Source organism: Urocampus carinirostris, chromosome 18 (assembly GCF_059441175.1).
Source record: "Urocampus carinirostris isolate Australia breed hairy pipefish chromosome 18, RoL_Ucar_1.0, whole genome shotgun sequence".
Taxonomy (NCBI): domain Eukaryota; kingdom Metazoa; phylum Chordata; class Actinopteri; order Syngnathiformes; family Syngnathidae; genus Urocampus; species Urocampus carinirostris.
In genome coordinates, this window is record NC_142366.1 from 26814941 (window position 1) to 26828661 (window position 13721).

At 42.1% G+C, this 13721-nt stretch overlaps 1 protein-coding gene across 1 annotated transcript in view; it reads left to right on the top strand.

The window, feature by feature from the left end:
- Positions 1–8786: 8786 nt before the first annotated feature.
- mmp16a (matrix metallopeptidase 16a (membrane-inserted)) overlaps positions 8787–13721 on the top strand; it is a 105670-nt gene continuing 100735 nt past the window's right edge. Inside the window, exon 1 of the mRNA XM_088321904.1 lies at positions 8787–9278. Within this exon, the coding sequence (XP_088178030.1) occupies positions 9153–9278 (126 nt within the window). The 5' untranslated portion in view covers positions 8787–9152. The remainder of the gene's footprint in view (positions 9279–13721) is intronic.

Here is a 13721-nt window from a genome sequence, read left to right on the forward strand (position 1 = left end):
TGTTGTTTATTAACAGATTAACATGATGCCCTAGGGGTGCTTGTAGCGGAGTGGATGACGTCACACGCCAGTCCAAAAGTTCGACATCCCTGCGGCAGATGGAAATCTTTTTCTTTGTGTCCAGGGATACACCACCTCGTGTTAGCGAGTCCGTCTCCCCTCCGATTCCCGTAGGCTTTGGTGTCTCTGTATAGCGGCGCTGAAACCGGATAGCTCCGGGTAGCTACGGGTGGCTACACGTTAGCGTCCGGGGTACTAAACGTGAGCCACGTTTCTGCAAAACACAGAATCTGCGCTCCCTGTGCGCTTCGATGTTTTCCACCAGCACTCGTTGGTCTTATTCGGTAGTGAGTTCACATTTACCATGATTGCGGACGGTACCGAAGACTTATAACGCCGCTAGCCGCTTCGCTAGCTCCGGCTCTTCTTCCACCATAGGCCCCCTCATCACGCCGGCACGAGAATTCTTCAGGGCAGGGAGTTGATTCCTCGAATAAACGCATTTTTGTGCGCTAAAACCCATGTCCATAGGATAGAAAGTCATCCAAAGTGTAGTTGTCAAATGGGAAGAAAAAACACCAAAGATAGGAGCAGACAATAAAACAATAAATCACAAAAAGTGAGAGATAACAGGGGAGCTGCTGGAAAGGCAGCCGCTCGATGGCGGCGCCGTGCACTAGGATGTAAGATGCAACCCTTAAAACATTACCAGTCAAACCAATGAATACAATACCAGCACAGACAATATTATTAGGGATGGAACCCGGTCATTGCCTTGGCCATCCTCGCCTTGTTTGTCCAATGGAGCTCATTAGCTCTGTTATGGCATCAGTTTTGCTCATCCTCCCCTGCAAGCACAAGTTTTAACAAACAAACTGTTGGCCGCACTGAGTCAGACTGAGATGTGAGCGAGTTCGCCAAAAGAGCAAAATGACCTACTTACCGATTTTGCCGCTGAGTTCATTTGCACGGATCAAAGGTTCCAAGTGTCTTCTTGGAAAGATTTGCGGCTGTTTCCGGACATTTGTTGCCCCCGTTCGACCCTAGCCTCCATTGCATGTAATTATTTAACAATAAAATGGTTCAAATTACCGTAAATTCCGGACTATAGAGCGCACCTGATTATAAGCCGCACCCACCACATTTTAAGAGGATAACCGCTTTTGTACTCACACAAGCCGCACCTGTATATAAGCCGCATGCTGTATATAAGCCGCATGCGCCCACATCATAACATGTAAAACAATCACAAAATTAACCCAAACCCTACTTTGAGTCCCGCGATTTTAACTGAACGTAAAGTACACGGTTAAAAAAACCATAGCCGGCAAAATAACGGAAAATGATACCGGTAGTTAAGATTTAATACAGACCTGCAGAGTCTGAGTTCCGTTAAAAGTAATCCAAGGAAAAAAAGTGTATATTTCCAAAGGTAAGGGTGGGAAAAATATATATCCACTATTGTCTGCCGTGTCCACAAACACTCACCTTTACCGGTCCCCACTTCCTGTCATCCCCCGCGTCTGTTTCGCCCCTCCTTTTTAATTCACCCGTGCAAAACATATCAGAATATGTGTCTACAATAAATACATTACAAAAATATACAGTTACAAATACATATTATACATGGTTACACATATTTACAAAGAAAGACACCGAGAAAGTTTTCAAAGCTTTAATAATAATATTATAACTTTCATCCCAAACCGTGCCTGTGAAGGGTAGCAAAACGCTACTAACAAGACGCTCGCAATACGGTTAAAGTGCCTGTTAAAATAAATATACCGTTCATATAGAAATCAAAGTTGTCCTCCTTTAGTATGGGAAATGGAGTTTGTCATATAAAGGTCGTTCTACGCTCTTTTATTTAAAAACACGCTAGCAACACGCTCGCAAGGTAACGTTTGCGTGCAGTAGCTCTGTTTCCTTCTTTATCGGACTGTTCGATTGCGTTTAGCTTGTAAGCTGCGTCATGTGCCTTGAACTCGAGCGCCGGCAGCGGCCGTTAGAAAAATGACATAAATTGGCCGCATCACTGAATAAGCCGCAGGGTTGAACGTTTGGGGAAAAAAGTAGCGGCTTATATGTGTCTTTACAGCGAATAGCTTAATATTTATTGTAACCCCTGACATTGTACATTTTGGATGTAAATTGTCATTCCCGGGCACCATGTTTCTTATCCAAAGTCAGTTTTCATAAGTGCCAGGACAAAATCATTTTTCTTCCTTATAGCAGTGTCTGAAATAACGTCTGCCCGGACGCCCGGGGCATGCTTCCTCTACGTCGGGTGTACAACGTACAAAACGTCTCCGCCCGGGTGGCCAGCAACCTTTTCAAAAAAAAAAAAAAAAGATTTGTTTTTCGAATCAAATGTTTGCTTTATTCCGATTTCGAAATCTTCGTTCGGTTTGGAAGTTTCGGAATTTCGGTTCGTTTGGCAATCTGCATACTCGGCAGCCAATCAGAAGCCTGCATCGAATACGTTCGTGCTTCCGGACTTTCCCGAGCGTTATAATGTCGTGCATTTGCATATCATTTTTCAAAGTAGGCGCACAGAGAACACAAGAAAAATGGAGAAGTGGTTAGGAATATTGTTAGAGATGGAATGTTGGTGTCTGTAAACAGTGACCGAGATGATCAAGAGTAGAGCCGAAATGGACAGGACAAGATCAGTCAAACCAAAAAAATTTCTACTTTATTGTACAAAAATTGGTACAGTGGAACCTCGGTTTTCGAACGCCTCTCAGTTCGAACAAATCGGAGTCCGACCAAAAAGTTCGAGAAATTCTTGCTTCGCTGTTCGGTCAAAAATCGGAGTTCGAACGCCGGTAATGCGTGAGTGCGTACGCTAGGGTGCGATGCTGAGCGGCGTACGGGTGTAGATCGCTCTTTTCGTGACCAACTGTTATCGCGTTCATGTTAGCGTAATCTTTCGTACGGAAGATTACGTCAACGCGAACGTACAATTAGCCTAGGTTAGCTTTATGTTTACGTTAAACATTCAAGGGAAACATTCAGGGTGTTGGAACGGATTAAAACGATTTACATTATTTTTAATGGGAAAAATGATTTCAGTGATCAAACAAATCGGTTCTCGAACAGGGTTCTGGAACGGATTATGGTCAAGAACCACTCCACTGTATATGGCGTCCACAGTTTGAAATAATCAAATGAACATACAAGCTGCTGGGATAACTTGAAAGTCGACTGGTATGAAAAAAAACCTTTTGTGTGATGTTTTTAGCATTTCCCTTTATCTTACACTTACATTTTTTTTGCTTGCAGTTTGTTTTGAGAAAAGCCTTTCGTAGTCCCGCCTGAGTACTATCCAAGGTCCATAAAGGCAATCTTGGATGACTTTGATATAGATTAATGTAAAGGCTCTGAACCCTATTAAACACCTTTATGTGAAACTACAGAATACCGTCAGGACCAGAACGGAAACAGGACCCAATTGTTTGATTGGTTTCTCATAAGTTTTATTCTAGGAAAGAGCCCACGATCCGGTGTTAGCTGGACGCGGGGTGCAAGTTGCTCTCTTACTCGGATTGTGTTCCAAACACGGAAGTGGATATTCCATAGCGAGCGATGGCGGTGTCAGGTACGGAAAAAGTGGTCGGTAGCCGGGACTGGGAGAGTAAGGCGTGGTCGGGGTCCGAAACGAGTCGTAAGCCAAAACGGAAGAGTAGACTTAGTCGGGGACAAAAATAGGTCGTAAGCCGGGACGGAAGAGCAGACGTGGTCAGGATCAAAAACACGTATCCGGAGACAGACGGGAGCAAAAACGGGACAGGTGGGAGTCAGATTCGAAAAAGGCTTGCCTAGTATACACTGAGGTTCGCAGACGGACTGACAACAGGGGATTGTCAGGACTGGGTTCAAATAGTGACAGGGAGCCAATCAGAACTCGCGGCGATTGGCGCCAAATGACCGGGGCACAGGTGAATCACATCAGTAATCATGACAAATACAGCTTCTCAGCAAACCACAGGTCTCCCCACCGCGTCGCCAAACATTGTGAAAAGCAGTAACAGTTAATAAGCTTCAGATAGAAGCCGTCAGTTCACTGCGATCAGACAAATTAGGCAAATGAAAACCTTATTTTCCTCTCAAATCTGTGTCTACTGGCATCGACGGTGCTCGTTATTTCTACATTGAAATTGTTTTCAAAGAATCGCCGCCACAGTCATTTGACGAGAAGCCTGGCGTCATGGCTTCATTTAATAAGGCAGCAGTCATTGAGACTTTGTCTTGTGTCCCGCATGAAATTGTCCAATTTCTTTGCAAGATAAGCAAGCCATTATTCAGTTTTTCTGCTTTCTTCCAGTGATCAAATGAGTACGTGTTACTACTCTTGTTTTGTTTGAGAGATTTGGAAACTGTCTGTCCCCGTGTGCCCTGCGATTGGCTGGCAACCAGTTCAGGGTGTCCCCTGCCCACTGCCCGATGATTGCTGGGATGGGCTCCAGCACCCCCGCGACCCTACTGAGGATAAGCGGTGCAGCTAATGAGATGAGATGAGATGAGATAATTTCAGCTATACAAGGATGAAACTAGAGCGAGGAATCAATTTCTGATCAATTTCCATGGACAGTGTGTCAGGACCAGAACAGAAACAGGACCCAATCGCGTAACGTTTCTCTCAAGTTCATTAAGCTAGAGAGAGGAAGGGTCCGGTGCTCGCTAGACACGGGAAGCAAGTCGCTCTCGCAATAGGATTGTGATCCGAATTCGAAAGCGGATCTTCAGTAGCGGGCGATGGCGGTGTCAGGGACGGAAAAACAGGTCGATAGCCGGGACAGGAGAGCAAAAACGTGGTCGGGATCGGAAACGAGTCATAAGCCAGGGCGGGAGAGTGGACGTTGTCGGAATCAAAAATGGGTCGTAAGCCAGGACGGGAGAGCAGACGTGGTCGGGATCAAAACAGGTCGTAGTCGGAATACGAGAGCAGACATGGTCGGGATCAAAACAGGTCGTTGCCAGAAACATATGGGAGCAAAAAGCGGGACAGGTGGGAGTCAGGGTCGAAAAAGGCTTGCCTTGTATACACAGAGGTTCGCAGATGGACTGACAGGACTGGATTCAAATAGTGACAGGGAGCCAATCAGAACTCGCGGCGGGTGGCGCCAAATGCACAGGTGAATCACATCAGTAATCATGACAGAGTTTGCTTACAATTTTTTTTTCATGATAAAGCTCGAATAAAATTATGAGAAATACTGAACTAATGGAGGGAATATTAAGGATCAGTTTTGCTCACGTGGTCCTACTGGATTCGAGCAAAGATGCTGGACAAAATTTTAGACCGAAATTCTATAAATTGTCCACACTTACTTTGAAATACAAACTTGACTTAATGACATTCCTAGAAAAAAATTATAGCAGCATTCCGAACCAATTTCAGCGTGATATAGAAAAAAAAATAATCCACTCGGAACAAGATGCTTATTACCAACTGCGATACGGACCATTAGCTGCACTTCCGTCTCTCTTTAGAAATATTCCTTCCTCCGAACGGAAGACAGACGGAAGACTTTGACTTTTTCTACTGCCAGCCGATCCAGAAGGTCCGGCCGAGAGCAGATGCGGCAGTTATGAGATGGAGTCGTGTTTGGAGAGGCTTTGAGAAATCTTGGCAAAGTTCCGGGCTGGTGGGCGGACCAGTTGGAAGGGGCCAAAACCTTTCCAAAATGGTGCTGACGATTATTGAGTGAGAGAGGAAATTGTTGAGGGGAAGGAGGATGTTAGCAAGAGAAAAGTACAAGTCAGCCAACTAACTGGCGTAAGAGGAAATAAAATACCGGGGTAGGGTTGAATAAGCATATACCGTAAATTTCGGACTATAGAGCGCACCTGATTATAAGCCGCACCCATCAGATTTTAAGAGGATAATCGGTTTTGTAGGACATTTCAACAGAAAACAGGAATTAAGTATCAAAATGTTTTTAATAATTGAGAAATGACTTAATGAACAACCTATCACAGTTGCGAGTTGACTCTTAAGCAATTATGATGTCATTTTGGGTCCTGAAGTAGCAAAATGGCTGAGCCCCTGGATATTAAAGATAGATAGATAGATAGATAGATAAGGGAAGAGATAGAGAGATCGATACTAATTGCGGTTTGGTCAATTTTTTTCTGAACATACGAAGCCTAGTGACCCAAGGTAAAGTTTATGTATTTTTGTCTGTGACTTGAAGCTACCACTGGAATGATTAAAATTAAAATAAATAATAATAAATAAATAAATTGATAATAATAAATAATAATCTCATCTCATCAGCTGCACCGCTTATCTTCAGTAGGGTCGCGGGGGTTCTGGAGCCCATCCTAGCAATTATCGGGCAGTGGGGAGGGGACACCCTGAACTGGTTGCCAGCCAATCGCAGGGCAAACAGGGACAGACAACACGCTCGCTCATACACACCTAGGGACAATTTTGGACTGGCCAATCCACCTGAAATGCATGTCTTTGGAATGTGGGAGGAAACCGGCGTGCCCGCAGGAAACCCACGCAAGCACGGGGAGAACATACAAACTCCGCACAGTAAGTCTGGTAGCTGGATTTGAACCCACACAGGAGGTTCCCAAGACCTTAGAACTGTGCCGCACACGCGCTAACCACTGCGCCGCCGTGCTGCATAAATAATAATGATAATAGTAATTATATATAATATATTAATATATAATATTAATATAATGATATTAATATTATTATTATATTATATTACTATAATTATTATGATTCATTATTATTAATAAATTAAAATTCGTGAGTAGAGGCACCACTAACTAACTTGCACTGGCTCCTGGTCAACTTAAAATGTGACCATCAGGTTATTTTACTAGCATACACTCGTTTGTATTTTCCCCTATGTTCATGAATCTCATTTTCAACCCTTTCTCACTCCCTTGTCATTCTTCCTTCGTGTCCTCCCTTTGCTTTCTCTCTCTTGAAAAAAAATTATCTCTATGACACAATTATCTTGCTTTTTCTGTAGGGAAAAAATAAGCTAAATCCTTCTTATTCACATTCTGTCATTGTAACCACAAATAAAAAGTGATTTGGGGCAAGTCATGCCAAGTTATCTAAAATAAAATGAGCCATTCACTGTCCTCTGGTGGCCATAAGGAGGATTTCAATGAAAAGGTCAGGAATCAAATAAGGTCTTAAGCAACACACTAGATAGTTTTTCTTTCCTTTTTTTTTATCGCTGCGCATGAATATTCTGCGTGTATTTTCTGGGAGTAGTATTTTAAGGAAAACTGTAAAATTAGAACTTGAAAAAAAAATCTAGTAATGAACAAAAGTGATTGTGATGTTATGGTTGAAATGAGGGGAAATCAGCCTCTTGTCACGTGACCAAACGACCTCTTTGAAAGGAGACTGAACTATTGGACCATAGAAGAAGTGCTACAAACACAAGGAAGGATAAAAAAAAACTCTTGGGACCTTGAGTGACCAAAAGGAACAATTTTTTATCTCTTTTTTGAGTAGTCGTGAGGTTCGGTGTATAACAGGGGTGTCAAACTCATTTTAACTCGGGGGCCACACGATAGAACAAACATTCTGTTGAGGGCCGGACTAGTAGATTAAAGAGAAAGAAAAAGAGAAATGAAAAAATAAGAGAAAGAGGGAGGGAAAAGGAGAGGGGCAGGACAAAGAAAGAATAAGAGAGAGAGGGAGAGAGCAGGAGAAAAAAAGAGATAAAAAGTCGTGAGAGAGGGGAAAAAGAAAGGGAGTGGAAGAAAGAAATCCAAAGAGAAATAGAAAGACAGAAGGAGAGAAAAGAGAAAAGAAAGCGTGAAGGGTAGGAAGAGAGAAAGAGAAAAGAGAGAAAAGGAAAAAAGGAAGTTAGAGCAAAAGAAGTTAAAAAGACACAGATAGAGAAAGAGACAAAGAGTAACAAAGGACGAGTGAAAGAGAGAGACAGAGAGTGGGAGAAAAGGGGTGGAAAAGAAAGAGAGAGAGAAAGAGAGAGAGAGAGAGAGAGAGAGAAAAAAAGAAATACAAGTACAGTGTCTTTGTTCGAGGCACCTGGCTTTGGCAACATCAAGTTGACATATTTCAATCTGCAGCTTGTTTTTCTCTTGCGCTTCTCTGAGTGTTGTCTTGCCGGCCAGATTCAATCCCTTAGTGGCCCTGATTTGGCCCACAGGCCGCCTGTTTAACACCAGTGCTCTACAGTGAACGTCCAAGCGACTTCATTTTTTAACTTTTTTTTTATAATAAACCTCATTCATGTCGAGCAACTCAGTGTCTCACAACAAAATGTTAATGAACAATATATATGATATCACGAAACACATGTAGAATATAACATGTCTACAGAAATAAATATGTTTGAAAAAAATATTGTGTAAGATTATTTTGTATTTTGTAAGGGATAATCAGGGTTGGGTTGGGTTACTTTAATTTGATTACTTTGAAGTACTTTTGGATGACTCCAATACCAAATATGCTAATAAAAGACAAAATAAACTAAATATGAATAAAATGACTACATTTTGTGCAGGCTTGGGGAGTAACGGCAAAAATGATGTTGGCAAGCTGTTTGGATTTCTTTTCATTTTGTTTCTGTTAGTTTGGCCGGAGATCAAAGAGATCAAAGCCAGGAGAGAAAGCTTACCACGTGTTGTGAGTCATCATTTTATTCACATTTAGTTTCTTTTGTCTTTTATTAGCATATTTGGTATTGGAGTCATCCAAAAGTCATTGAAAGTAATCCAGTTAAAGTAACCCTGATTATTTTATGTTTTTAGGAGGCGTTTAACAGACTTTGGATTTGAGGGGGGGGGTCGGTCATCACGTCCGACTCCTAGCTCCGCGCATGCGCAGCAGGCGGGAAGCGCAAATGAAAAGGAGCAGCTATGCCGCGCCAGGCAGAAAAGGGACGGGAGGCTTGGAAGAAGAACAGCCGACACGCTGGAGGACTTACCCGGGGACGGCGGCACCGGGAGGCGGCTGACACTCGTTAACTGCTCACCGTCCCCTCCTCCGAAAGTGGACTGTTTAACCCAAGTCTTCCAGCTCCCGCCCTCACGACATCCACAATGTTGCCGCTAGCCGCCTGAGGATCAATGACCGCCGCCTGCGGGTTGTTTTGCCCAACTTGAACCGAGACAAAAGCGAGAAGCAGCGGACGCTCACGATGCTTTTATCGACGGCGCCGAGCGGGAAATGTCTCGGAAAACGCCGTATGGGGACGATATGCCTTCAGTTGGTGCTGTGGATTTTATGTGCCGTGAATGGAGAGGAGCAGCCGTTCAGCGTGGAGGTAAGAAAGAAGTGGCGGTCGGACGTCACCTGGTGCCCGGGGAAAGAAAGCAAAAACACTCGGTGTCAATCATGGCAACAGTACCGACTATTCGGTAAAAATATGAAACGTTTGTCTGCTTTTGCGTGTTCTCAACACAAGCCTTGTTGTGTTGTTTTTGACAATGGACTCTTTGTGTGATGGATCATCCTATTTTTTACACTTTTCAACCCTCCCCCCTTCAAAAATACCTAAATTGACATTTATTCGTGACTTAAGATTTTACACTAATATTTATTTTGCCAATAAAATGAATTGTATTTATTTATATTAGAGCCGCAACAAACATTTTGAAAGGGTCAGTGTGTATTATTTAGTACCTCATCTCATTAGCTGCACCGCTTATCCTCAGTAGGGTCGCAGGGGTGCTGGAGCCCATCCTAGCAATCATTGGGCAGTGGGCAGGGGACACAGGGACAGACAACTCACTCGCTCATTCACACCTAGGGACAATTTGGACCGGCCAGTCCACCTGAAATGCATGTCTTCGGAATGTGGGAGGAAACAGGAGTGCCCGGAGGAAACCCACGGGGGAGAACATGCAAACTTCGCACAGGAAATCTGGTAGCTGGATATGAACCCACACAGGAGGTTCCCAAGACCTTAGAACTGTGCCGACGTGCTGCCCTTTTTAGTACCTCCTTCTGGCAAAACATTCCTTAAACAACACTTAATTTGAATAATAAAATCATGAACTATCATACAAACAACAATCTTTTAATATACGAGTAAAAATTTGCACAAATATGACATATAATAAGCCTCGCCTAAAGGGAGCTGACATAATTTTGCAAATGAAATAAATTTTATTTATATATATCCTTTATTAGAGCCGCAACAAACATTTTTAAAGGGCCAGTGTGTATTATTTAGTGCCTCCTTCTGGCAAAACATTCCTTAAATAACACTTGATCTGAATAAGAAAATTATGAACTATCATACAAACAACCATCTTTTAATATACTAGTAGAAATTTGCGCAAATATGACATATAATGAGCCTCGCCTAAAGGGAGCTGACATAATTTTGCAAATGAAATAAATTGTATTTATATATATCCTTTATTAGAGCCGCAACAAACATTTTTAAAGGATCAGTGTGTATTATTTAGTACCTCCTACTGGCAAAACATTCCTTAAATTACACTTGATTTGAATAATAAAATCATGAACTATCATACAAACAACCATATTTTAATATACTAGTAGAAATTTGCGCAAATATGACATATAATAAGCCTCGCCTAAAGGGAGCTGACATATATTGCAAATAAAATAAATTGTATTTATATATATCCTTTATTAGAGCCGCAACAAACATTTTTAAAGGATCAGTGTGTATTATTTAGTACCTCCTTCTGGCAAAACATTCCTTAAATAACACTTGATTTGAATAATAAAATCATGAACTATCATACAAACAATCATCTTTTAATATACTAGTAGAAATTTGCGCAAATATGACATATAATAAGCCTCGCCTAAAGGGAGCTGACATATATTGCAAATAAAATAAATTGTATTTATATATTTCCTTTTATTAGAGCTGCAACAAACAACTGCATGATTTTTGAGGTTTTTCTTCTTGAATTCAGGAAATACAAATTTTCCACTCGTTAGCAAGCTAGCAGGAGCTTGTTAAAAATCCTGGTGATTGGAAACCCCTGTGTTGAGCAACCTCAGCAACAAACTTGTTGACCTGTGGTAATAATCGAAAGCTCTGCCGGTTAGTTTCTCAATCGACCGGATGAACTAATAACGATATTATTTAAATCTAAGTACCGTCTTTTAACAAAGAACAATAAATAAGTTAATGTCTATTATAAAACCTACATCCATACCGAAAGTAGTCACAAATGTTAATCTTATTTATTTCCATGCAAAGGCAAATTGGAATTCAGGGTGAATCCATCCCTCTGCAAAATAATCTCTCAAATCAGTTAATTGTAGGAGAAAAAACGATGTTATTAAGAACTGTTGAAAAGTATGAATTTCCCAAAGTTTTTACATACACATTTTTGTACCGACATAATTGAAATGTTTGAATATAATTCATATTAATGTAATGTGAATTAATAGGCAGCACGGCGGCGCAGTGGTTAGCGCTTGTGCGGCACAGTTCATGTCATGGAAACCTGTCGTGGGTTCAAATCCAGCTCCAGACTTCCTGTGCGGAGTTTGTATGTTCTCCCCGTGCTTGCGTGGGTTTACTCCGAGCACTACCGGTTTCCTCCCACGTTCCAAAAACATGCATGTCAGGTGAATTGGCCGATCCAAATTGTCCCTAGGTGTGAATGAGCGAATGAGTTGTCTGTCCCCGTGTGCCCTGCGATTGGCTGGCAACCAGTTCAGGGTGTCCCTTGTCCACTGCCCGGAGATGGCTGGGATGGGCTCCAGCCCCCCCGCGGCCCTAATGAGGATAAGCGGTACGACAGATGAGATGAGATAATGTGAATTTCACATAAATAAAGTATCTATCTATAATTTAACACAAAGATATTTAAAGACAATAAGAGCATTAGTAAATAGATAGATAGATAGATACTTTATTCATCCCCGCAGGGAAATTCACAATATTTGTCGTTGAACTGATTTATTTTGAGGACACGAAACGATTACTCGAAGTAGTTTGCGATGATTTTAGTTAGCTACTAGTGGTTAAATTCTGGTTCATATGAAACTCTTAAAAAAAATCTTAAAAACCAAAACTAAATCGCAAGTCATTATATCCAATCATTTTCACTATGCACAGCATTGTGGTGACATCATCGCAACATACAGTAATTGTGTGCTGCTTACTAAGTGCTACCGTATCCTCTTCCATTGACGCCTCACAAAACTGCTGCCTCTCTGTCCACTATTTCAAATCTTAAGGGAAGGCAAAAAATCCAATATTTGCAATCTAACAAGATCTGGTAGCACGCCGTGTACTTGTGAACTGTATATGCACTTCTCTGTTCGGATCTCGCATAGATTTTTTTTGTGTACGCCAGCTTCTTTCCATAATCCTGACACGTGCATGATGGGTTGACTAAATTGTTTGTTCTGCGATTGATTAAGTAGATCATCCTGCACTTACCCAAAGCCAGTTAAGGTAAGATAGGTTCAGCTTTCCTTTGACTGACCTGTTGGAGTACAGTGGTTCCTCGCTAGTTCACGGTTCCACTTTCGCGGGTTCAGAGCTTCGCGGGTCTAAAAAAATATACCTTACCTTCTCAATAAAAGCATTTACTGTATTGACTTGACGCCATTGAGCGCGAGCTTATGTCAACTGAGGACACGGTGTGGACACTCTTATTGTGAAGGGGAGGGGGAGGCCCTGACACAATGCTTAGTCATGGTGAGTTACCGCTTCGCTCACCACCCCCATCCTTTAATTCCTCCCACCTCACCCCCTTCTTATGTTGCGCTCAGTTTGTCGAGGAGGACCTCGGCGACGCGACTTAAGTATATTCTCTTTCTGTCACATTTCATCTCAAGTTTGACTTTATTATACCAAAAGCTAGCGGTTGTTTGTACTACCTAAACACGGCTAATTTTGTGTGGTTTCGTGTATTTGTTGTAAAAGCCGTTCGATGCCGCTAGCTAAAGTATGTTGTTATTGTCAGAAGGTAGCTCTTTCACTTTCATAAAAATGAACACAGACCATTTTTTTAACTGTTGTTTCCCAAAACGCTTCACAAACACTCATCAAATATCACATTTTCACTGTTTTTATTTTCAATATGTAACCGGTAGTGTTGACAAGCGAAATAAACTGCGATGGCTGCATGTGGTTGAGAGCGGTTAATACAATCATACTGAATGGTTCGTAGTGGTTTCGCCGCAGTCCTATTCCGTGTAAATTGATGATGTAAGACATGGCTACACTTGTGGGTCATGGTTTGGTACATTCAGTTCCAGTGTGAAGAGTTCTGGATGAGTCACCCAATAACTCCTTGCCATCATGCCAGCGATCACTTCGGTTTAATGGCGGGGGGGAATACTGTATACCTGTATACGTTTTTTGAAGGGGCGCCGCTACTTCGCGGATTTTCAGTTTTCGCGGGTGGTCTCGATCCCCATTAACCGCGATAACCGAGGGATTACTGTATACTAAATTGATTACAATGGGAAGATTATAACTTTGCACTTCTATAGAATTTTTACACTTACCGTAAATTCCGGACTATAAGGCGCTACTATTTCCCCAAACTTTCAACCCTGCGGCTTATTCAGTGATGCGGCCAATTTATGTCATTTTTCTAACGGCCGCCAGCGGCGCTCGAGTACAAAAGGTAAGATTTAGACCGGTGGAATATATGCGCAGAGGAAGACTGCAACTTCTGAGCTTGTGCACAAATTAAATTAGCGTAGACATATCCTCCTCATGCAAAATGCAAAAAGAAAGGCACATGATGCAACT